The sequence below is a fragment of the Harpia harpyja genome, chromosome Z (genome assembly GCF_026419915.1).
Source record: "Harpia harpyja isolate bHarHar1 chromosome Z, bHarHar1 primary haplotype, whole genome shotgun sequence".
NCBI lineage: Eukaryota > Metazoa > Chordata > Aves > Accipitriformes > Accipitridae > Harpia > Harpia harpyja.
In genome coordinates this window covers 73,490,189-73,514,291 of record NC_068969.1, presented here as the reverse complement: position 1 = coordinate 73,514,291, position 24,103 = coordinate 73,490,189, and the positions used below count along the sequence as shown (strand labels likewise).

The following is a 24,103-nucleotide window of genomic DNA, read 5'->3' as shown; positions in this document are numbered from 1 at the left end:
GTATCAAATAAGTATATAATAAGTAAGTATCAACTGGCATGCTGAGGAGAGTTCAGAATAATTAATTCACTGCTCAAGAACATGGCAAATAACTAAACCACCTAACTGCCAGCTGCTCTAAGTATTCAAATTAATATAATGCATGCAATTCCTGCCTACTTAAAGTACCATGCCTTAAAAAAACCCAACCTTCTATTTCATCCCTCCAATTCAAACAGAATTCCTTAACTAGCACAAAAAACTCCCAATTGCAAAACACAAAAGCAGACAGTTCCTTGTACTGATGAGTCCATTTTACTTTCAGCTCTTCTTTACACTCCAGCTTATTTGTAGTTGTAGTTATCACAAGTGACTGAGTAGCGTGTTTCATTATATAGGACAAAATGCCAAGAAATAAGGAAAAAGGTATTTGTAAACAAAATCTTTAACTTCATACATATCATCAAATAATTCTATCCAGAGATACAAAGGGGTGGAAAAACAACCTGTTATTCTAGAATATAATAAAATTAGCCTTCCTTTAAAATATTCCTCATTGTACATTCACTGAACATTTGTGAAGATCAGGAGAATTGAAATCTTTTCAATTTTTGCCTTGACCAATTCCAGAACAGTATACTATTCCTTTCCAAAAACACAAAGAAAAATCGGCTTTTAACTAGAAGCTGAAAGAGTTAACATTTACCACATGGAATTTCCCTTTCCTACTAAAATGAAAAATGTGTATTTTCAGCTCTTTCTGGTGTCTGTGTATAACACCTCATGCTTCAATTAAAACCACATTTGAAAAAAATACTGAGAAATACATTTGTCCTCAACGCTACCATTAATTCACAATTTTAGACACCAGGGAAGCAGTACTGTGGACATAAATCTTACCACTGAGCTTGAAAAAATCTGTGTTCAGTGCACAATCCAACTATTAGAAGGTGTGGTTCACATCAGGGAGAAATCCACAAGAACATTAATTTAGCAGCTATAGAAGACTAAAAGCTAAATAAGTACGTTGCTAGAAAGGCTATGCAAAGCAAAAAACATGACAGCAATGCACCAAGAGCTTATAGTGCAGGGCATAGTTAAACGTATCAAAATGGCAAAGTGCAAGACTCAGATACCACATGTCCATGTCAGAAACTAGTACTGATTTCCCATCCCCAACCTAAGACAAAGATAGTTATTGATTAGGTGATGGCTGAAGGCAATCTGGAAGGAAAAAACACACCACCACCACAGCCCCTCCCTGCCCCCTGCCTCCACCTCCCCCACCCCCCCCAAAAAACCACCCAAACAACCCACAAACCAAAACCAGAAAAGCAGCTAAGAAAATGGGAATCAACTTTGAAACCAAGAATATGAAAACTTATTTTATGCACATTCATACACACATGTAGGTATCAAGTCCTTGTCCATAAAATTAGTTACTGAACTACAAACAGCTCAAGAAAGAAAACAACTAATATGAGATCACATGTGTGTACACCAAAATATCAAAGAATTATGAAAAACCTGAAAATCCTCATAGGTAATAATTTTTTAAAACACACACACACAATCTGCTACTAAACACAAAGACTACCTCATTTGTATAATTAAGAAATTGCTGAAGACACTTGGACTTTCTAGATTGCTACCCAATTTCCCAAGTACTTCTGCACCACTGCTAACAAGGTTAGACTCTGCAAAGAGCAAAACTGAAAGATTCACATTCAGGAACACAAAAAGATGGTAGTAAAGACTTACATTTAATCAAGTTACAAAATAAGACAAGCAAAAGACAAGCTTTCCAGACAACAGTCTCTTGATAAAAACAGATAGACAAGTACAAATGAGTTTTTAAGAGGCTACTAATTTTTCTAACAAGCTAGTCATTAACAGATCTCAGAATACACAGGGGTTAAAAAAAACTGGGTGCTGTCAGAAGTGTCATTCTTTTGGAAAGAAAGAAACTTAATTTTCTCTTGGAAGTAGGGCTGTGTGAAAAAAACAGTCCCAGCAACAGCCATTGATAAAAATGTGCAGCCGTGAGCATACACATATGGCTGGGGATTCAATAGTTCAATTTGAAAATTCTCTGTGCTGCCTGCAACAAGACTCAGACTAAAACTCCACATCTCATAAAACAAATTCAATGTGGCACCTTAACTGCACTCTAGCAAAAGGCAGATTTTGAAAATAAACCAGGAGTACTCCACTAGGTTGCGTGGTTATATAACCCATGTACTTTGTACAGAAAATACAGGACACTTGCCTAGTGTAGGTAAGACATACTCAAAGATGCTGCAGGTAGCATATGGCATCTAGCTAGCTGTAGCCAAACAAGACTAAAACAAAAGATCGTCCTAAAGCTGTCAATGGAAAGGTAACAGATCAGTTTATGGAATTTTAGGTTTGCCTCACTTACAATAAAGGTAAGCAAAGAAGTCACTTTAGAGGAAATGACTGACTCAGTCCAAGTAACACAACCACAAAAAACATTACAGAACACATCAAATCAAGTGGAGAGTAGGGAACGTGTATCAAAGTAGGCGATCTACGCAGCAGTGTGAATAAAGTGCTGAAAACACTGAATAAAAAGATTTTTTAAATAAACCAAACATACAGACTGTAATTTAGCTATGAAGTACCAGGATACAAAGTATAGCAGCATACATGCACTGCTTTTGTGCCTTGAATAGTGCAACAACTGTAAGTCAGCCACAGAAAATTTCTGACTGAACAAAAATAGGTTTTGGTAGCTTATAATATAAAATATTGCCAGGCATTACTAATGGAATAAGTAATTGAAGCCTTATGAATATATTTGTTTAAAAGTAAAAAAATTACAGCCACTGGATTATGCAATCTCCAAAAATATTTTATGTAAGTATGCCAAATTCTACCAAAGTCAGCAAGAAGGAGTCTGTCCCTTAATAAAAGAATGTTTTGAGAACAAAGCCTGTTCCTTACTGTACTAAATTTAAACACACCACCATCTGATACATAACACCAACTCACTAAGCCCTCACTTTGGGAATCTTACCAACATACCACCAACTTTTCTTTAAGTAAATTCAAGATTTAACAGGTTTCTCACACTGCCAACAGATAACTAAGTCTGTTCTCAGAAGCATGGTGGATAACAACGAAAACACATTCAGGATGGCTTTCCTAATCCAAGTCTGCTGCTTTCTTACCTTTACGGAGAAAGAGTAGAAGAAAACACACTTTTTTGCCTATAATCTGGTGTACTTTTACGGATGTTTGCATGACTGACATTACAATGTATCACTAGCTATTAACAGGAGTTCAAAATGAAGACAAACAGAAATACATGCATGTATGACTTTCACCACAGTGTGTCTTACAACTTAGTATCCTAAAAGTAATAGTTTCTGAATTCTTCCTGAAGTTGCAAAAGGAAAAATTAAACCATGATAGATTGGTAAAGAAGACAGTATGTAACAGGAACACCCAGCATAGGAAGTGCAAAATGTTAAGTGAGTTTTTAAATTATGTAAGTACCTAGACAGATAGAAATTACCCTAACTGCAACATTCTGTTGAAAGAGAAGACAGGACTGGATGCCAGGCATGAAGGGACAAAGAAGAAGTTCTAACAGTATCAAAAAACCTGTTATAATTCTCTCTGCCCCACTCTGTCCAAGAAAACAGATTAGTCATATTTGCAGTCTATGCTCTGTTTGTACCTGCATAGACTAGTTGTCCAGAAATACTTAAAAGATAATCATTTTTTAAGAGATCATACGTGCTCATGAGTCTGCTGCACATGGATAAGCTCAGTCTCAACAGTCTACCAAAGCCAAACTACTGAAAAATTTGATGTATGCTGTTTTGGTGAATTTATTTTATTGTAATATCAATAAGCCACAGCATCACAGAAGTATTTTATTTAACCACCCTTTCATCAATAATTACAACTTTTAAATAAAAAGAACCCATTGTGAAAGTTATCCTTCATCTATGCACCACCTGCTGTGCAACTGCTTCATCATCCTTTTGCTCTCCAGCTGCACACTTACACAAACATTTTAAAGAGCTTACTCCATTACGCAAGGTGTGCATCAGTTGCTAAAGTAACTGCTTCAGATACCCACTGTGATGAACAGTTGCAGACTCTCATGCCTGATGAAACAGGTGCCAGACAAGGAGTCTGTGAGTTTGCATTACACATCTATGCTCAGTATAGTAGGAAGTTTAGTTTCAATGTGTTTTTATCTTACACATTTTACCACTCTTTACCAGTTTGTAGTCCCCTTAACTTCCCCCAGAAAGGAGGAAATAAAAAAACCTTAAAGTATACCTTCAACAGCTTTTCCTTGGAAATAGGTATATACACACCTGTTTTGGGATATGACAACTACCATTTGATAATTTATATGCTGCACCTCTTACTAGGAGAAGTCTAAAACAATCTCTTGGGAATAACCAAACATGACCCACTTTGGAATTCTTGTTCACTGAGACAAGATAACTTCATTCTCTCTAGATACTGCCGATGTTACCAAAGCGTTAGAAGTTACTTACGGTTTTCCCCCAGGAATCCCTGCTAGATTTGGAGGGATTCCAGGTACTCTCATGTGAGGAGGAGGATCAAACCCAACCTGACAATGAAAAATGAATTAATCTCACACTTGCAATTTCTCATTCAGCAAGCCCCTTTTCTTCACCCCCAAGATATTATGCATTTAACCAAAATGTGGCTTTTACCCACAGTATTAGATAAGTGCATGTCCCTTCACAGAGGGGAAAAACAAGATGTTTTCCCTAGGCATGCTTCTGCTGGAAGTATTCATATGTGGATAGAAAAACAATAATGTGTATCATGCATTCACATCACTGAGCATAACACAAATACCCCTGTGTTAGCCCAGAGCTAGCCCTGGAATTAGAGTCCGTGGTGTGTCGGCATGTAGCCACGCCAGTGCTCTGTAGCTCTGCGACAGCTAGCACGTACCCATGCAAGCACAGCACAGTGCTGGAAAGCAGCTTCAGGCCCCAGCTAGAATCTTGCATGGCTCCACACCGCACTGTGTGGGCACATCAGCTGAGAGCTCTCTCACAGAGCTACACCGCAGGGTGCAGACGAATTTGTCTACAGCTTAAATATACTATGCTCTCTTTACATACTGCAATTCCACTTAACTTTTATATCCTGAATAAATAAGTACATCAAATAATCCAAACAGAAATTCTGGACCAAACAGACTTAGTTTTTCTTCTGAACACTATACCCAAGTTAAAATTCTTATTGCTTTAAGGAGCGCATATGCACATTTTCACATAAAAGCCCTGTTTACCAGTTTGAAAAAAGTAGCCATATCTACAAGAATGAGAAGACAGCAAGCTTAAGTCCCATCTTGCAAATTTACAAGTAGGTAAGTTTGTTTATACATACAGCTGCCATCAAGCTCATGCTTGCAGAATCAGGCCTCTAAGTTATTCTGCTTGACAGCAGCTGTAACTGCTATGCTCTACTTACTTACCACACCCACAACAGCAACTATTCTTAACACACCTTATCACAGAACTCCAAGATATGTACCAACGACCTTCTCATATTGATTTCCACAAAAACCAAAATACAAGGACAGAGATGTAGATAAAAAGACTTCTACATGCTTCAAGATGAATTTTTTTATGTCTGTACGGAACACAAATCTGGTTCAGCAAGAGAAAAGCAGATGTCCACAGCACCAATGAAAATACTTTGTAGCTACCAAAACTACCTTTTCATTTAATGCATAAAATAATTTTTTGGCATTTATAAATCAGTCAAAGCACTGATGAAGGCGAAGAGAAAAGGAAACACACACTTAAATACACCAAGATTCTTTGTTTTCAAGGTGCAAATTTGTTTCTCCAGCCACGCAGCAAAGTGAAACACACAGTGAAGCTGTCAAGCCTCTGGCACTGTTATAACTTGGGAATTCGACAGTGCTAAATGAAGCATGTAGCTCTTCTCTGTGAACCACAACTCACACAACTGAGATTGCATGCAACGTATGGCCTACCATAGGAGATCTTCCATAGGCAACCACAGCAGCTGCAGCAGCAGCAGCACTCATCTGGGGTGACATATTGTGCAGACTGGCATAGGCTGCCCCTGGACTGGTTAACTCTCCATTCATGCCAGCATGAGGTACCATTCCAAATGGAGCAGGGTACGGTCCTGGTACTGCCAATGGCGTCCGCAAACCTGCGGCTACAGAATAATGAAATCAAGTAGTTTATTTATTCCTGCATACAGAGGAGAAAACAGCCCTTTTATTCCCCTACAGTACCTAACCTTCCCCTCTCACATACACACACTGTCAAGAAACATTGCCATAATTTATCAGTACCACCACCTCTCTTCACTCAGCATAAGAAAGATCTACTGAAGTCTGAACTTGCTGATTACTTCTAACAATCTCTTCTAGCACTACCCATTTCCATTTCTGTAATATTTCCCTGTTTACATTAATCTCTCCTTTGCCAAATTAAGCAGTAAAGCTGACAGACATGGTTTACACAGCTCATGTCTGAAGCAACTGTGCTGTACCAGCCTGAACAGCAGAAGTAAACTTCCCCCTGCATTTGTCAAGATTTACACTACAGCAAATATTAGTAGACTTAGACAAAGAGCTGGAGAAAAGATTGCATTCAGAGTAAGTACCAGAATGTTCTGAGAAGTCTTTTTATATTGCATTCAGTCTCTGGATTATTTGCAAAAAAGATAAAGACAAAAGTAAACAAAGAAGGATAAGAGATAGAAAGATATTCAAACTCTTGATAATCCAAACATCTGCTTCTCATAAAGCCCTCTCTTGATATCAAGAGCAAAGCAATACATTTAGTTAACATTCACACAGAACTACACACGTAAAAAAAGATTAATTTTGGAACCATAAAAACACGTGAGGTAATGCATTACCAGCTTGGTTAACCAGAGGGTCCATTGTTGGAGGCTTGCCAAGGCCTGGACGAAGTCCTGGAGTTGCGCTGGTGCCTGGGGTTGGCACATCACTTCGAGGAGTTGGTGTGCTGGATTTCAGAACAGGCGTGCTGGCTTTTTCATGCTGGTATCATTAAACAAATTAAATGAGTATTATTTTTAATCCAGGCCATATTATACAATTTATCACAACAGCAGCTGGGATGCTGGGCACCTACTACCTAGTCCCTCAGCCAATTTTCATAAATCCATGCAATGCTGACGACATTAACTTGTGAGAGAGAAATGCTGACCTTTTTGATTGCTGCCAAAATTAAAATAAGAAAAGAAACATAGAGTTATTCTTCCTTCTTCCATTGGCATGAAAAAAAAAAATGCCTGAGCTAATTTTTTTTCAGGACAATACAGTACACATCACCAAATTATTCTAGCTTGAAATCATTACTGTCTCAAATATTATTGGACACAGCAAATCTAAGTACAAAAACAAAATACCACAATAGTTCATAGCGCCAAAAAATTGTGACACAAAAGCTACAGAGAATCTGATCAAATTATTACTGATACTCCAGGAGAGGTTTTGAATGAGTAACAGCTTATTTAAAAGATTTTAACAAAAGCCTGGAGAACTTCTTAGTGACTATATACAGACTATGTTAAACCATAAGCTATTGCTCAAGAAAAATAAACAATGCTTAAGCAACTCTTGTACTTTGCAATAAATTTGCAACTCATTTGACAGAAATGTAGGAAATACAAGAAATCAAAATGAAACAGAAAATATTGCTGAGGAAGAAAGCTGAATAATACCATGAAGGTCTGGAAAACAGTAGTCTATTTCCGTTTCAAATGTTTAAAGCCATGTACTTCTGCCACAAGTAGTTGCAGGAGAATGGAGAGTTAAGACTTTACAAGAAAGAAGATGATTTATCTGGACAACAGACTGTTACCCACCAGACTCATTTCTTTGGATTTGAGGGAAGTGGAACTTCCTGAAGAGGCCGTAGATGCTGGACTGCTAGAGGCATCTTTCTTCAGCAGTCGGGTTTTATCTATACCATTTTCACGTGGTGAATGAGCGGGACTTGCCCTTGGGGAAGAAGGATCCTAAAACAGTGGGAAAGGAAGAACAGCACATAACCATGTCATGGGTTGGTACACAAACACCACTAAGGAGTCTATGGGAAAAAAAACTAGAAGAATTTAAGCAGTAAGTTCAAAGAACAAGACATTTTGCTATCTCTATAGAAAAAAAGCTGAATTTAGAGACATAAGTTCATATAGTAAGCAATCTGGTTTTACTTTACACTACATGCAATCATAAACTGTTTCCAAAGATACAGCTTGCAATCTAAGCACAAACTAAGGCAAGCACGCACAACACGTGGTAAGAGCAAGAAAGACCAACAGTAACTGCAGTAGAATTTACACTGTTTTTTCCATGTACGCTCTCCACGCACTGCTAGTGACAACAAACGTTTCAATAATCTCTTTCAGGCCATACAAACCTTGCTCATGTCTACCTTCAGAAGAAGAGATAAAGATGCATGCTGTATATGCCATAATATCTGTCACTTCTTTCTAAATACCATTTGCAATTGCCTTGCTACTTAAATCTACAGGAAAAACTGAAATCACCTCTCAGATGATTATCTTTCTCTCTTCCAGAGGCACTCTCTGCATTTCCTCTAACCTGGAATAGCCAGCCCAGCAAGCTACAATGCCATCAGAGCTCTGCAGGTTCTCCATGCTCCTTTTGCTTATGAAAATAGCAGCAGGAAGGAAGCAGTCCTCACAAGAGCGCACTAAGTCTACTGATTGATTACTGAGCAGTTTCATTTTAAGTAGGCCTTCTGAAAAGATTACTAAAATCCCTGGTTGGGTACCCATTTTTCTACTTGGCTGACATCATTTGGGCACTTGGAGCTGCTGAAGACACCTCTTCTCTGTCAGCTTCTCTGCCTGTGCTTTTCACACAGCAAAAGAACCATGCTACCATATTCAGGCTTCCTAAATCTCTTTGTTGTATGAAATAAAAGATGAAGAAAAGGGAAGGCCCATCCCTTCACCTTGATGGCACTGCCAAATCTCTGCCCTGGAGGAAAGAAAGTGGCTACAACCTCTGGAAAATTTTGTGAACAGACTGACTTCATTCTGACTTCAGCTGACTTCATTCTAAAAACCAAACATTTCTGGAAAATGCTGTCTTTTACATAGGGCGTTAAAATACTAGTGATCTTTAAGGTACCAAAAATGTTTTTAATAATACTCCTACTATTAAATACAAGGTTAGGTAATGTCTTCCTTTTTCATTTGAAGACACTAGTCTGAAAACCTCAGCCCTCCACCTGCATCTCACCACAACTCTCTCCACTGCAGAGCAGCTGTGAAGCATCAGAACATAACTGCAGAGGCAACAGACCTGGACAAAGCAGCAGAAGGAAAAGCCGAGATGGCAACCAGATAAAGCTCAGAAGAAGGCATAGTAACTGCAGTACTAACAAAAAGGAGAAGTTGTGAATATTTTAACATATCCACACAGAGGATTCTTTTTCTTCTAACATCTAAATGCACTTTTCCTTTAACCTTTGGGCAAATGTCAAGACTACAAAAATGAAAAAAGTTACCTCATTGGATACATCTACAACCAAGTTATCGTCACTCTTGTCCCCATCACTGTCCTATTAAAAATAAATAAATATAGTGTTCATTTCAATTAGTACATTAAGAGCCCAGAGAGAAAGACTACGCATCTACTCAGACATTTTTTGTTTTTCCTAAACAAAAAGCAAACAGCCTTTCATTAACTTATTAGCAACAGGGAAAACAATGAAAACAGGAAAACACCACCTTATTTCTGCTTCAATGATAAAACCCATATAAGGTAGAACTAGTTGAAAGGTGCTGGTCTCACCATCAGTGCAAGAGGGTCCAAACCCCCTCCTTATTACCATCATAAACAGTGTTATCACTACTCCTAAAAGAGAAACTCAATCTGTTCATATGCTAGTCTTACATGTTAATCTTATGGAAATTACTGCTTGTGCATACCTAAAAAACCAAGAGATCTCAGAAAACTGGAGCTTTTTGGCATTTGTTTGATGTATCAACTTCCTTAAAGTGATAGGACAATTATTCTCCTTTTCCAGAATGGAAAGTTTTGAAATGGAAAGTTCTGGGGAAGAAAAAGCTTCAGAAATGCCAAGGCATTTCAAGATTTCTGCCTAATAAAACCAAAATACTTTGACAATCCTAAATGGAAATGTTTTATTGTGGCTTCTCAAGCTGCATTTTGACTGTTTCACATAAATCTGTGTTGACCTGAGCAGCTCTAGTGCCTCACGATAGCTGTTACTCAAGTGCCTCCTGGTCCCTATCTCCAAAATGGGCAGGGATGCCCCAGTAGACACATTCTATGATACACAGTGGTCTAGTGATTTCTGCACCATGGTAGTTCAACCAGAAGGTGAGTCTTGACTCAAAACCAAAACCAAACAAAAATTAAGTGAATTACTTAGAATTTTCGTGTAGGCCAAGTTTGACATTTCCAATAACAGTACTTTTACTTAAAAAGTTTCTAGGCAAACAAATCAGATATACAAGATTGCTCAAACTGTCTCCCATCACTTGCATTCAAAGTGTCTGGGCTATCACACTTAACAAAGGCAGACAAGGTAAAACACCAGTTCCTTCCTCTACTTCAGGCCATAAATGTTTAAAAAAACCAAAACCCCCAAAACCCCAACAGGTAGTTTCAACCCTTCCCTTCTCCTTTAGCAGCTGAATATTGCTCCAAGAAATACTACAAACATATTAGGGACCCAAGAGTGCCACTGAAGACAGAATGGTGGCTCTATCCGCCACTCAGGAATCTGTCCAACCAAAGGGTGCAAAAGGAAAAGGAATAGGAAAGCTTCAGCCCCCGTTATCTGCTACCTCTTGAGAAGTATGAAGCACCCAGAAGGCAAGAATAGGTTAGAACACATTTGAGCGTGTGGGAGCACAGTAGGTAGGACACTTGTTCACCAGAAATACTACCCCTGAGGAGGGCAAAAACAGCTGCCAAGCAATGATTAAGTGCACTCCACTGACCCTGTCATCTTGAGAAATAGAAATTTACTGGGACTATCAAAGGCATCTCCTATAGGTACTCTTGATATCAGAAAATTCTCCTCACTAACAAACTAACAGGTTGAAACTATACAGGTCCTAACAGAGAATTTAGTCAGAAGTCAAAAAGAACAAAAAAAATGCATTTTGCATCTTATTTCCAAAAGCAACAATTCCTACAACTGCTTTATCTCCCTTCTGACAAAAGCAGTACTTTGTCCCTACAAGGGTCTCACCTAAAATGAGCTCGAAATCAGCAGCTCTGTTTGCAGAATTGGGGAACATTTAAAAAGAAAGATCTTCTTCCAGATTAGAATAAATCTATAACTGTCAAATACCCTTGTTTTTCTCAATTCTTTATTTTGATGCTGCCTTTAATCCATTTCAAGTGAACACCAAACAGAACCATACATTTAAAATATGGATTAAAACAAACTGCTTCTACAGTGCAATAATATCCTTTCCATTTCTTTCCAGTAGAAACACAAGAAAAACAAGCAAGTTAAGCTTTTTCTTCCTTTTTTTATATCAAATGTAGCTTAAGAATACTTAATATCAAATATTTTAAAAGAAAAATGCCCTTAGAATATCAAACCCTCAAAGTTGAGGGAGTAATATGGGGAGGTTTGCCAAACCCTTCTGTAATCAAAACAAGATTATTAGAAAGTGGTGGAAATACAACTTGCAAAACCCTAACAGTACTACAACACCACGATGTGCAGAAAGGGGAAAGTAACCTCATCTGCCATCAGTAGCTCCAGGGATAGGCAACAGCTGCTCAGAGATATTCTCAGTCCAAGTGGATAGAAATTACCCTACCAAATACTGAGGAAATAAAGTAGCACCTGATTTTTCTCTTGGATTTCAGTAACCAGGAAGTAATTAGTGACTGGACTCATATAAACCTGACGATTTGCCACATTATTGCTATGTCAAAGAACAATATCTTCTGTTAGATTTAAGTTCTGCTTTTCAGTACTCTTTCACACCAGTCCTAGTCTCTAAAGCCTGTTCAAGTATCATCCTGTGATTTGGCTGAGCATTTAGACTGGAAGTTGAAAGCCTATGTGAACCTTTTGAGGTTCACATATGCCACACTTGCACTAAAGTGTCTCTTCAAAACTAAGCAACAAGCAAGCTAGTAAAAAACACAGAAAACAAACTGTGAACTTTTTATATTTCAATTTGCTTTCTGCTGAAACTGCCATATCAACCAAAAGCAAACTTTAGTAAGTCAGTACAGCCTCATAACATATGCAATTTGCAATGGTAATTATTACTCAACATGGTAATAGCTAGTATCAGAAAAATGTACTAATACCCTCCAAATCAACAAAATCCTCCATTTCAATCAAACCTGCAGGTTTTAGAGCAGTCCAGAAAGGATCTGTTGCTCAAACTCTCAGAAATGTCCCAGAATACTTGTGAATTCCGAACAGCTACTCCTGGCACATTATTCCCTGTTGAGGAGTATTACTTGACAATAGCCCAAAACATTGACTCACTACTCTTCCCACACCAATACTGGTCTCCCTGGCACACATATTCATGTACTATATCAGCCATAGGAAACACATTGCCTTGTTCTTCACAGCTCTTTTACTCCTCATACAAACACAGTATGTGCAAATAAATTAATCATTTCTTTGACACAGATTTGCTTACATAGTGGCTGGAATCCTTATCATCCACCTTTCTCTTTTTGATGTCATTGGTATATTCAGGGCCATTCCTGCGTTTATCTGTGCTTCGCAGACTGTCCGGGACCAACAGAGAATTACTCTGTAATAACAAAAACCAAGATCAACCAAAAATTCTTTTCAAGATTCCTTCATATATGCTTAAAAACTCAAATTGGATGTGATCGATGCTTTAGAAATGTGATACCTACATAGTCTTTCATTCCATTTAATTCAACTCTAAGTACTCCAGGCAAACATGTACAGCTTATGCATTCTAAGAAGCTTGGCTTTTCATTGTTAAACTTATCAAAAGTTTAGTTCACTTGTCAGTCACCATCTATTTAACTAATTAATTCAACTGAATTTATTGTTTAGGAGAAGCAGGCTTGCTGTTTACTCATGACCAGGTAACAATGATATTTTTTTTAATATACATATCCCACGTAATAAGAGAGACTTACTAAATATAATCTGATTGATTGCTCACTTCTAGACAACCATAAATACAATGAGGCTTTTGTGTGTCTATACCTGCAGGCATGGATAGATATATAGCAACTTTAATTCTTAGCAAATATTTACCACATAAGGTTATGCAGTAATCATTTGTTACTGCAGTAAACTCCAACTGGATGCCTTCAACAAATGTATTGCAAACAATGATCAAATATTTTTACTTCCAGCATAACGTTTGCTACTAGTGTGAAATTAAGGCTAAAGTGTTGTTTAATCAGACTGGATCTGAAAAACTGATGCCAACACACACGAAAAAAAGACAAAAGCAAAGACTAATCTTTTCCTCAAACTACATGGACTGCTTTCATTCATGCTAAGTTATGCTAAGTACAAACTGTTGACCCAAAGAGAAAGGCATTTTAGACATTTTTCAGTCACATGACAATTTGACATGCCTGCGATTCCCATCTCCATCTCCGTTCCAGCCAAAGCATTAAAACGTGTTACAATGAGTTCTTTTAAGTGCAGGATTAGCATATGCAAGAGGGCAATTTGTTCAGTGATGTGTTAATGCTGTGAACAATACTGAATGAGTTGAGAAAAAAATCTCCTTTCACAAAGATCTGGTAAGCCTAGCTCCTAAAAGCCAAGTACATGCTTACATAAATAAATATATGCTCACATAAATGTATAAGGAAATAAGTATTTACACGCATACATGTATCTCTCTCAAGAGGAAAGCGTAATACTGACATATATACTGTGATATAAGTGTAAACCCCCAAAGGAAATACTTAGATCTACCAAAAAGCCAGAGATATTTACTCTTACTGTATCATAAACATATACTAGCAGCCAGCGAACTGTGCAGTGAATGGCTTCCCCTTTAAAACCTGAGGACACCATGGTAGTTTTGCTTGGACATTAATGTTTGGTCCCAAGGAGAAGGAAACCAAAACAGGGTACATAAGGCAATCTGAATCCTCTTTTTCCTACTTCAGAAGCTGCACTTTAAAGCCAATTCTAAGCTCTTTTATTCATGACTATTCAAGCTAAACAAATGCCAAGGGGCTTACATAAAGCATATAGGAGGATCTGATGAAATTCAGTATAGAGCAGCTCAAAATAATGTCTTTACTGCAATGTTTTGCAGCTAAAAGGTGGGCTTGTTGGATCACTGAACTAATTGCCTTGACAAACACAGTCTGAATTTAACCCCTCATCTCCTCCCAGATGCACACAAACTCAGGGATTCACTAGTTTGAAAAACATTAAAACTGATATGCGGTATTTTAATATTGAATCCATCATGCCTGTAGTAGTAGAAACATCTTAAGCAGCAAGCTGTCTATTCAAACCTGACCACAGATGAGTACTCCAAATGTTTTTTCTTAAGGAGGAAAATCTTTTAGTTAAGAGATACTTCCCTTAAACTCATTAAGAAAAAAAAAAAAAAAATCTATTTTACTACTGAAGAGCTTAGAATAGAACAATGAAGGCAAATGTAGTAAAGTGAATAAACTCAGTTTCTCATTTTAAATTGCCAAAATTAAATGTGAATAACTGAAAGGTGGCAAAGGAGCAGCAGCTGGGAAAAATTTAGCAACCCTGCTATTTGAAGTTACTACACAGAAGTCTAGTGAACAGCTTGCAAATTTTGGCATCAAGTATGTGTAAATACAATGGCTGATATTTTTTTCTGGTTTAATGTAAAGTCTACCTAGACAATGCTGACAATATTCTGTACAGTTTCTCTTGTAGAAATTCAATACTGTGAAACTTACCTAGGAAATCCTAGGTATACCTAGTTCCCACTGTGTCCTAAATGCCAAACAAAGATTATTAGATTTGATTTTTCCTCAAAAGACTGATGGCTTACTTATCACATAAACATGTAATTTAAACAATAACCTACAGTCCTCACAAGCCTATTCTGCAAAACATCTCCCCTGTGGTCACATTTACACCGCCTTTCTCTAACTTACCACATTCATCCACGCTAGAAGCTGTTGTAGAGCAGCTTATTTCACAATAGCTATACTGGCAGTTGCAAATAAGATTGTGTTGTTACTCTCGCAAAATTTACCAGTAAACTCAATAATTAAAAAGTTGCTGTTTTGTTTCCCTTAGGAGTAGAAGGAAGTTCTAACAATTGTGACTAAAATCAGGTAAAGTATAACTTTCGATGAAAAAATAGCTTGCTAATGTAACCTACTACCATAATTCAAACCACCAATTGTGTAAGATTTCATTCAACAATATGAAAATACGTATCTTTTTAAGTAGCACATATGGTAGATGCAGAACACTACAGTATCCAAGGAAATAAATGAAAATACAAACAAAAGCTGGGAAGATATGATCATATAAGCCTTGGGCTATTGGCATTTCTTACCAACGTAATGTTAAGGCTCAAGCAACAGTGAGGACAGCCTACTAAAAGCTGCCTTTCCTCATTTCAGCTCCAGCAGAGTTTGTATTTGCCATATGTTCACTATCAAGCATAGGGCCAGCTAGGAGACAGCAGCAACAGCTTCACAATGATAGAGTTCTGCTTATCTTCTCTTTGAAAAAAATAGTCTGTTTAGTTCTTCTACCAGGCCTACTAACATCTGACTTATTTTCAAGAGTAGGACAATCATTTTTATTTTAGCTATAAGACTGGTATAGCTTTTTAAATAATGCTACAGAAATTTTCAGTTGGGACTGATCGTCAATAATAATCAGTTTGTACAAAAAGGGCAAAAAGATACATACAGGCATAGTTGATTTCCTAAAGAGGAACTGCATGACACCAGTTTTCATTTTTTCTTAATTTCAACAGACTAGATGCATAAATTGAGGATAATCCTTGCTTTAATACTAGAAGTTCAGTTTATCAGGGATTACCAATGCAACATCTATAAATCATGAATCTCAGATCAGAACAAATGGTCAAAATCAATTATATGTAAATGTTTTCTTTTTCTTCCAATAATTCAAAATTTATTCACTTGAATCCCTTTTCTTCAAATAAGTCCTGAAAGAAGAAAAAAAGCCTAATGTAGCACCACTTCCTGTCAGAGTTACAAGACTGCATAAGGGCTGTGTAACAGGCAACTTGGGATCCTAAAGCAACCTTGCTGCCAGCAAAAGTTAAACAGTGAAACACCAGCAGCAAATATGAAACGAAAACCTAGTCATGATGCACAGAGAGAAGGCAGGTTCCCTATTAGGAATGTAATGCACGTTATTCAAATGCACTTCTTCGACTGCCATGCCATTCCCCATAGGAACTACTTCCAAACCACACGGTATGTGTGCCAGAGGTACAGGCTGAGAGCCCACAGTATCTCATTTAGCCCCAGTTATAATACAGCACAGACAACTCACCAGAACATACAGAACTGACAATTAACTTTATGCTGATCATTACAGCAATTAAATAACAGTATTTCCATCACATCTGTGCTCATGGTTGAACTACACCTGGTCCCAATTAAGAACTTCTCTGTTGCTGGGCTCCTTATCCTTCCCACTCCCCTTTCACCCAAAGACGCACACACTTGCTCTGTGCTTGGCCATTCACAGATTCGCTGTACATCCAAACCAACTGCACCCACCTGCCATTACAGACAGTTATTACAGCTAACAACTTGCACTTGCCCATATCATTAAGTAGGGCTGCTGTGTTTATTTAATCACAGCCCTGGACCCGTGCCACTGCACCACACACAAGTGCCATCTACAGCTATCCATATGTAGACAGGAACAAATGCAATCCCTTGTTGAGTGGGCAAAACAGGATCAAGTCTAACATCTACAGCCAAAACATCAGTTGCTCAGCAGTCCCACTGCTCATTGTCAGAACTCAGTGACAGGACACTGGAAAAGGGACTAGTGCTTAACCGTCACCCAGCAAGGCACAAGAAGATTGCACTCAAAGTTATTCAACTCAAGAATCATTAACTTCCATTTGTTGAACATGCTTCTTGCAAACACACGTCAACAACCCAAAAGTTGACTTATAAAGTCAGTAGGTTTTGTTTTAAATTACCGGTGATGGAACGCTACTGACTTCGCCCTCTTTTCGCCCACCATTTTAAGTTATATTTAAACTAGTATGTTCCTATTAGGAACGAGGGAATCTAGAAGCCTAAATGAATTTGAATCACTCTCCACATCGATTCAATAATCAGGTGACATTAACAGAGAATAAGCCTTCTGTTGATTTCAGTATTTTCTAGCTAATGTTTGTCAGAATCAGGGTATCCATAAAAATTTATACCAGACCACCCCAATCCTCTTGCCCTTTGTGAGCAGCCTTATGCTGCTATGCATCAGCTACAAACTAAACTGCAATGCAGCACTCCACAGCTCTTCTGTGTGAGCAACTCCTGCTGAAGCTAATTTGTGGTTTGCATCTATAGACTGCAAGATTTGACTTATTTTTAAGTCGACAGAGCTGATAAAAATAAAAGATACAACTGATTAAACAAATTCAAGTTTTTCAATTACAAGCTATATAATAGAAAATAATACTTTCTTCACAAACGCCAAGAAGCATACATGTCCTACACTGAAGAGTACCCTACACTTTCAAATAACTCCTTTTATGATCCTCCTCCCCCACCCTGCGCTTTTAAAGAATTAAAACACAAAACAAAAACAGCTTGCATACAGTATCAACCAAAAAGTAGCATTCAATTGTACATGCTCCCTTCCTCCAAGACTGGGAGGGGAAGAATAGGACAGAGAGCTAAGGACACAGAGTACTTTTCTGCTGTAAGAAAAGAGCATTTGCTTTACAAAACAATAGCAACATTTGTGCTTAACAATGAAGGCAAAAATATTTCTTGGAAAATTTATGAGTACTTAGAAAACAAGCTCATTTTTTTTCATGAGGACAAAAGATAAACACCAACCCTAATGTAAATCCCAAGCACCTAATGACAGCAGATTTCACTGTCTACAAATTATTACTGATACAATACAGTGCTTCAGAACATTTGCATTTCTATGCTGTCCAAACAGGATACTAGAACAGTGGGAAGACAAGTGATAAATGAACACCTAAGATGAGTTTGAAAAATGTTGCCAGTACGTTCCCTAGAAAAAAAAAAAAGTGGACAACAAAGTTCTCTTGTATTGAGGTCTCCCAAAACTTTATTAAGCTTCAGCTGCAAAACTTGCTTACTTTGCCTGGCTTCATTACCTGCAGCCAGGCTGTGTCAGAATAGCAGGGATGCCTGCATTCCCACAATAACATGACCCAATTTTGGATGCTTAGAGTTACATCAGGTAAAACCCACCTGCCATTATCCATATAGCCCTATAATTTAATTTTGACCAAATAATTTTAGTAACAATAGTATACTTTATACATGAACTGCTAACTTAAATGTTATATTTTTCACAAACATGCATTTACACGCAAAGAACTTCTTTTCATTTTAGTTCCTGAAACTTTAAGTAATATAAAAAAGAAAAATGTAGCCCTTGCATTTAAATATAGCAAAAGCAAGTAAAATGGACACTGATCACAACCAAGAATAATGAAATAACTACATCTTTACATTCCTTTATAAACACATGAATCTCACTGCATTACGAAGCATTTCTAAATGTACAATACATAAAAGCTCATGACTGCTTATTTGCCTAAGGAGACTTAGGAAAAACAAACCCCAGATCTCATTTATAAATGAATATGCTCAAATAATATGCCACAATATGCTTTACCCCAAAATTATGTCCAAAAAACTCAATCTAAAACCAAATAGGCAAGCGCTAAACTGTAGTCTTTCAAACTTGAACATTTGAAGTTGTTAGCTTCTACTGATGGTACTGGAAGGTCACATTAGACATATTTGATGGAAATTGTATTGTCAAACTGCACAGTAATACCAAATATCATGGTTAATTTAGGTAACTAACAGACAGCATGGGGTTTGGTGTCTTGGATGATGAACGCTAGCCTTTGTCAGGATTTCTGGCAGCACCATTACACTTAAAATGTTATTCTGAAAATCAAATTGATAATTTGCAAAGTAAGAGCCTACTGCTCATTTAGAACCATGTGTAATAATTAAACAGACCTGCTGGTATCCTTGTGGCCAATTTTATATTATCCTTAAAAATGTATTTTAAATTAAAAAGAAATCCATCACAAATACAAGAGAATTTGAGAAGTTCAGAGAGCAAATCTTTCCCAGCTAATCATTTTAACCACAAATTTTAACTTGACTGTCACTTGAATTATGTTCCTTTCACTGAAGATATCATTTACTGTTAAGCCAAGATTCTAATGCAACACTGTATTTAAACAATTTTAAGTTCAAGTTTAAGTTCACCTGTATTATTATTATTATTATTCTCCACTGGGACCAAAAAGAAACTATGGCCACCATAGCATAGTAACCTGAAGTCAATATATCCATACAGCAACATTCTTTTATGAAACTTTTATGATTGTTTCAAGGTTCCTTAGTGGTAAACCCAGCATAAAAAAGCCTACTACAGATAATAACCAAGCAATCATGAGTTACACATATGGAGACAGAAGTAACTGCAGTGAAAATGTTATGTACTTTAATTAAATGAAACTGACATATATAGTAAACTAAGCAAACAATATTGCAAATCTCCCACAACACAAAAGCCAGGCTTCATTTTTGACAGTCCTCCTTCCACAGGTGAGAACTATCCTCAGCTACCGGATGAATTCAGAGTCTGAATTTCCCAACACTGTGAAGCATCTGTTTTTAAAAACCCTTTAGCAAAGTACATGATGGACAGGGCAGGGGAGGATGGGAAGAAGCAAGGACAGGAAACATAACAACCAAAGCAAAACACAAACCCATCACTCCCACGTGCGCACGTGTGTGAGCACACAGACACAGAATGCAAACCTCCTTCCTTAGCTCTTAAGCAAAGTTGTTGAGAATCCTGCACTTGACTAACACTCAAGAAGTATGTCCCACTCAAAGAAAGAAGTCCTTAGTAAGTCTGAGGCTTCAGGAAAACCCAGCATAAAATTATTTCCACAGTTACACTGTCATTAATAACATTAAGCAAGCTGAAATGAATGCTTCTTGCTTAGTAATCTAGAAACAAAAAAATCGCCACAAAAGATACACAGACAGTTTCCAGCAAATAAATGTCAAGCCCTGGTATAAAAAAAAAAAAGCAGGAATAAAAATCAGAAGTTTAGTACTGTAAAGATAAGTCAAATAACTTTTCCTAGTTCTTGTCTTTTCTAATTGAGAAAAAGAAACAAAATAGAGCCAAATTCACCTATGACATCAACAAGCAGAATTAGCTTTGTTACTTGAAATGACGTGAAAGTTGCACATGCCCATCTCCAACAGATTAATACAGCAATATCACTCAAAACACAATAGTACAAAAAGCTGTAACAAAGTAGTTCTTCAGCTGGTTTTCAGATAAGATTGTCTTAGACCAATTCTATTACAGCTTATGTCTAAAGGGAAAAAAAGTATTGCTATGGAAGTTATACCTGAAGCACAAATTAAGCAGTAAAGACATTAGTACAGCTTAAACTGATTCAGTTAAAGCAACTCTTAGGGCTAAACAATGTCATGAAACATGGATTTTAAATTTCTCACCTGTTCTGCAACTCTTAATTCCTGAAAATCCTACAGGAAAAATCTTAACTCTGGCTAATAATGTTATACTTTAAGTTTCAGTTAACGTTCTGTTTGATTTGCAGCTTCCCCCCCACCCCCAATAAGCAAACTAAAGTTCAAGTTTCCCCCAAATCATTCTGCTCAGAAACAAACCTGATTCATACAGTTCTCCAAATAAATGAGTTGGTGTTCTAAATAAACCAAGAGATGTCTTAGCAAAAACCACATATGCCTAGTATCATGGAATTGACTAAAAAGAAGACAAAACAGACAAACAGTGCAATGCCAGAAGTGGAAATATTAGCAGGAATGTTGGTACTTACTGTGCCTGGCTCTCTGTCTGCTCCCGCAGTAACCAAGAAATGCACAGACATGCCCGTTCAGACACAGAGGCAAGAACAGAAATAAAAAAGGGGGGAAAAAATTAGAACACAAGCCGCGAACAGTTTTAAAATGGCTTTTATTTATATAAGTCATTGCACATTCCTAATACAGTGATTTCCTGAAAATTACAGTATTTTGTAAACATGATTTACAGTTTAACCATACACAAAGCCTAGTTTTATTTCATGACAGAATAAATTATTTTCTTTTCAAAAATTAATCAAGTGCAATTTTGCCCAATATTTAATTGCATACTAGAATTTAAGCCTATGAAACTAAAGCAACAGATGCAATTATCTAAATCTTTTGTTTGAACACATTCACTTCAAAATTTAACTTCTCACTCCCCCTACCTTCCCACCCACCCATTTAACAACATTACTTTCTTTGAAAAAATTACCCATTATGCAGTTTAACAGTTTTCCACAATATGGTGCAGGCCACTGGTGTTACAACTAAGTATTTACCAGGATGTCAAAATGCTCTGCAAACTACAGAGCAGGTGACACCTAGAGATCCCCTTTTAAAATAGTGAAAACTTCCAAGCTGAATTTTGCTTCAGTGGTATATATGCAGACATTCTTAAGTTTGCCAACAGTTTTTTTTCTCATTCTATATAACTTGAATTCTTTAGAGATGCACATAATTTGCAGCAATGCGCAAATTTGACAATGTCCTAATCAGGCCTGCCATGCCTCTCACCTCTGTGGTGTTCTGCATCGTGATGCTTCTTGTCATCTTTTATTGCCAAGTGAGACTGCCCACCCAAAGCACTAGAAAGGGCAAGAAGGCCAGCACTGCTTCCAAGTGGAGGGATTCCTGGAGGCTGAAGTCCTGATGGATGCGGTGTTAGAGGCACTGGAGGTCCATGGCCATGGGAGAGATGTTGAGCCTGCAGCTGCTGCTGCTGTTCCCAGCAGTATTGTCATCCCCAGAAGAACACACAGCACAGTTTGGGAAGGAGAAGGGAGAAGTTTGGTTAATTATTGAGAATCAACAGTGGACTTTTTTCATTTATTTGTCTGTTTTTAGTCTAGCCTGTCCTCTTTGTCCCACCACAGTATAGATACTGCATTGTATCATGCTGTCTGTGGACAGCTCTGCTCATGTCCCATAAACCAAAAAAAGCTGGCTGAATACTTGTTCTGCAGCCCAAGGAATAGGTTCAACTACTGTAGGTTGTTTGGGGCAGCTACTGCCTGCCACAGCGTCACCAGTGACAAACAGCAGCAGCAGAAGGCCCAAATACCTTTCCCTTTCTACAGAAAGGAATATCACCACTCTGGGAAAAAAACAAGTTTCACTGGCAAGACTGATTTAAACTCAGCCCCTTCTCTTCCCCCAGTTTGGAAAGAGTAAGTAGGTTTCTATATTGAATATTAAAAAACCTAAAAGACAGTGCTCAATTTCATATTTAGTGTAGTTAAATTTATATTTTATTCTAGCCAAGCTTTTGGGGGAAAGAAAAAAAAATTAGTCATGAACTAACACTGTGTTTAGGAACCAACTCTGAGCTTAAAATCCATGTATTCCAGATAGCATCAATAAGGTCATGGAATTCCCAACAAGAAACATGGTATTAATGAACTGGAATACCTCCATCTGTTTCAAAAGCAGCTTGCAAGATCAATATCATAATGAGCAGACATACAACCTTGTAACCAATCTGGCAAAATAACCTGTAAGCAATTTTAGAAACTGAGTCCTTATATTAGAATGACTTCCCCACCGTTTAAATATTAAGGTATGTTCTAGTTAAAGCTGTTATGATTTTATTAACATTTTCCAAGTTCAGTTAACCATTTAATTTGTTCAAAATGCTCAGCACAGATTTATTTAGAAAATTAAGCTTCAGAACCAGCTTTAGCTTAGTCATAGCTCCCCTTTAATCTGCTACAGGTAAACAGATTTTCTGCCTCTTTCCTGCTTCCTTGTGCCTGTGCATATGAACAGAAGACAGAACAAACCTCTCCACCTTGGCCACGCTCCACCATCCCTCTGCGGAAAGTAGATACCACGAAAAAAGCTAGAGTACCGCTCAATTCATGGGATCAAAGAGAAGACAGATAAGCAAATGTCTGAACAGGATGAGCTCAGCTAGACATGAGAGCTTGACCTAGTGAATGCTAGTGGTCCTGTAGGAGCAGGCAAAATTGTTACAGTACTGCTGACAGCTACTGAAATCATACCTAGACTAAAGCTCACAATATTTCACAAGTTACTCCAAAATAACTCAATTCAAAATAATCTAAAAATATGTTATCTGCTTCCATAGGTCCCAAGACTCTTCAAGACAAACTGTCAACAATATCTGCATAACATCTACTGGCGTATGAATTACTTAATTTATTACTATTTAGATAACTACTATGCCCCTACATTTTTGTTTCTCATAACCACATCCCGAGACATGCCTTGAGCTATTTATAAATTTACGTAGATACAAGTGACTAACACTGAAGAACTCTGGACTGGATCTGCTAATATTTCACATTTTTGCTGTCCCAACTGTAATGCAGTCATCATTTACTTATTTTTGATATACAAGACAAAACTTAAAATTTACCACAATCCCTTTAGTCAATTCTGTAAAGCCATAAGTTTACCAAATCTTTCTCACACCATGTATCAGGAATTTCTTTTCACATGCTACATTAAAAAGCCTCACTAGTCTTCACTGTAATATGTACCTCTGATCACTATCCTTGCTAACTTTTCAGTATGTTTAAAAGCAATGTAAGAGAGAAATAGTTCTTATTCTTCTATTTTAATGTGTTTACAACAACCCAAAAACATTTTGAACGAAGTATTAAAAATTATTTTTATTTGAAGTAGTTAAAGCAGTAGACCACCTTCTACGAAATCAAGCAGCTATTGCTAGTGACACTTCATTTAACTGAAGAAGTATCA

The 24,103-nt window shown here is 37.4% G+C and overlaps 1 protein-coding gene across 6 annotated transcripts in view; it reads right to left on the bottom strand.

Annotated features, from left to right (window-relative positions):
- Positions 1–24,103, bottom strand: part of TLE1 (TLE family member 1, transcriptional corepressor) — an 83,142-nt gene that overhangs the window by 19,618 nt on the left and 39,421 nt on the right. For 3 of the 6 annotated variants that reach the window (XM_052779133.1, XM_052779135.1, XM_052779138.1), the window contains 8 exons: positions 21,896–22,100; positions 21,133–21,149; positions 12,709–12,825; positions 9,561–9,614; positions 7,888–8,040; positions 6,913–7,057; positions 6,011–6,201; positions 4,524–4,600 (listed from right to left, as the gene is read on the bottom strand). In XM_052779133.1, coding sequence (XP_052635093.1) covers positions 4,524–4,600; positions 6,011–6,201; positions 6,913–7,057; positions 7,888–8,040; positions 9,561–9,614; positions 12,709–12,825; positions 21,133–21,149; positions 21,896–22,100 — 959 coding nt within the window. The remainder of the gene's footprint in view (positions 1–4,523; positions 4,601–6,010; positions 6,202–6,912; positions 7,058–7,887; positions 8,041–9,560; positions 9,615–12,708; positions 12,826–21,132; positions 21,150–21,895; positions 22,101–24,103) is intronic. The other 3 variants (XM_052779134.1, XM_052779136.1, XM_052779137.1) reach the window with 2 other exon arrangements.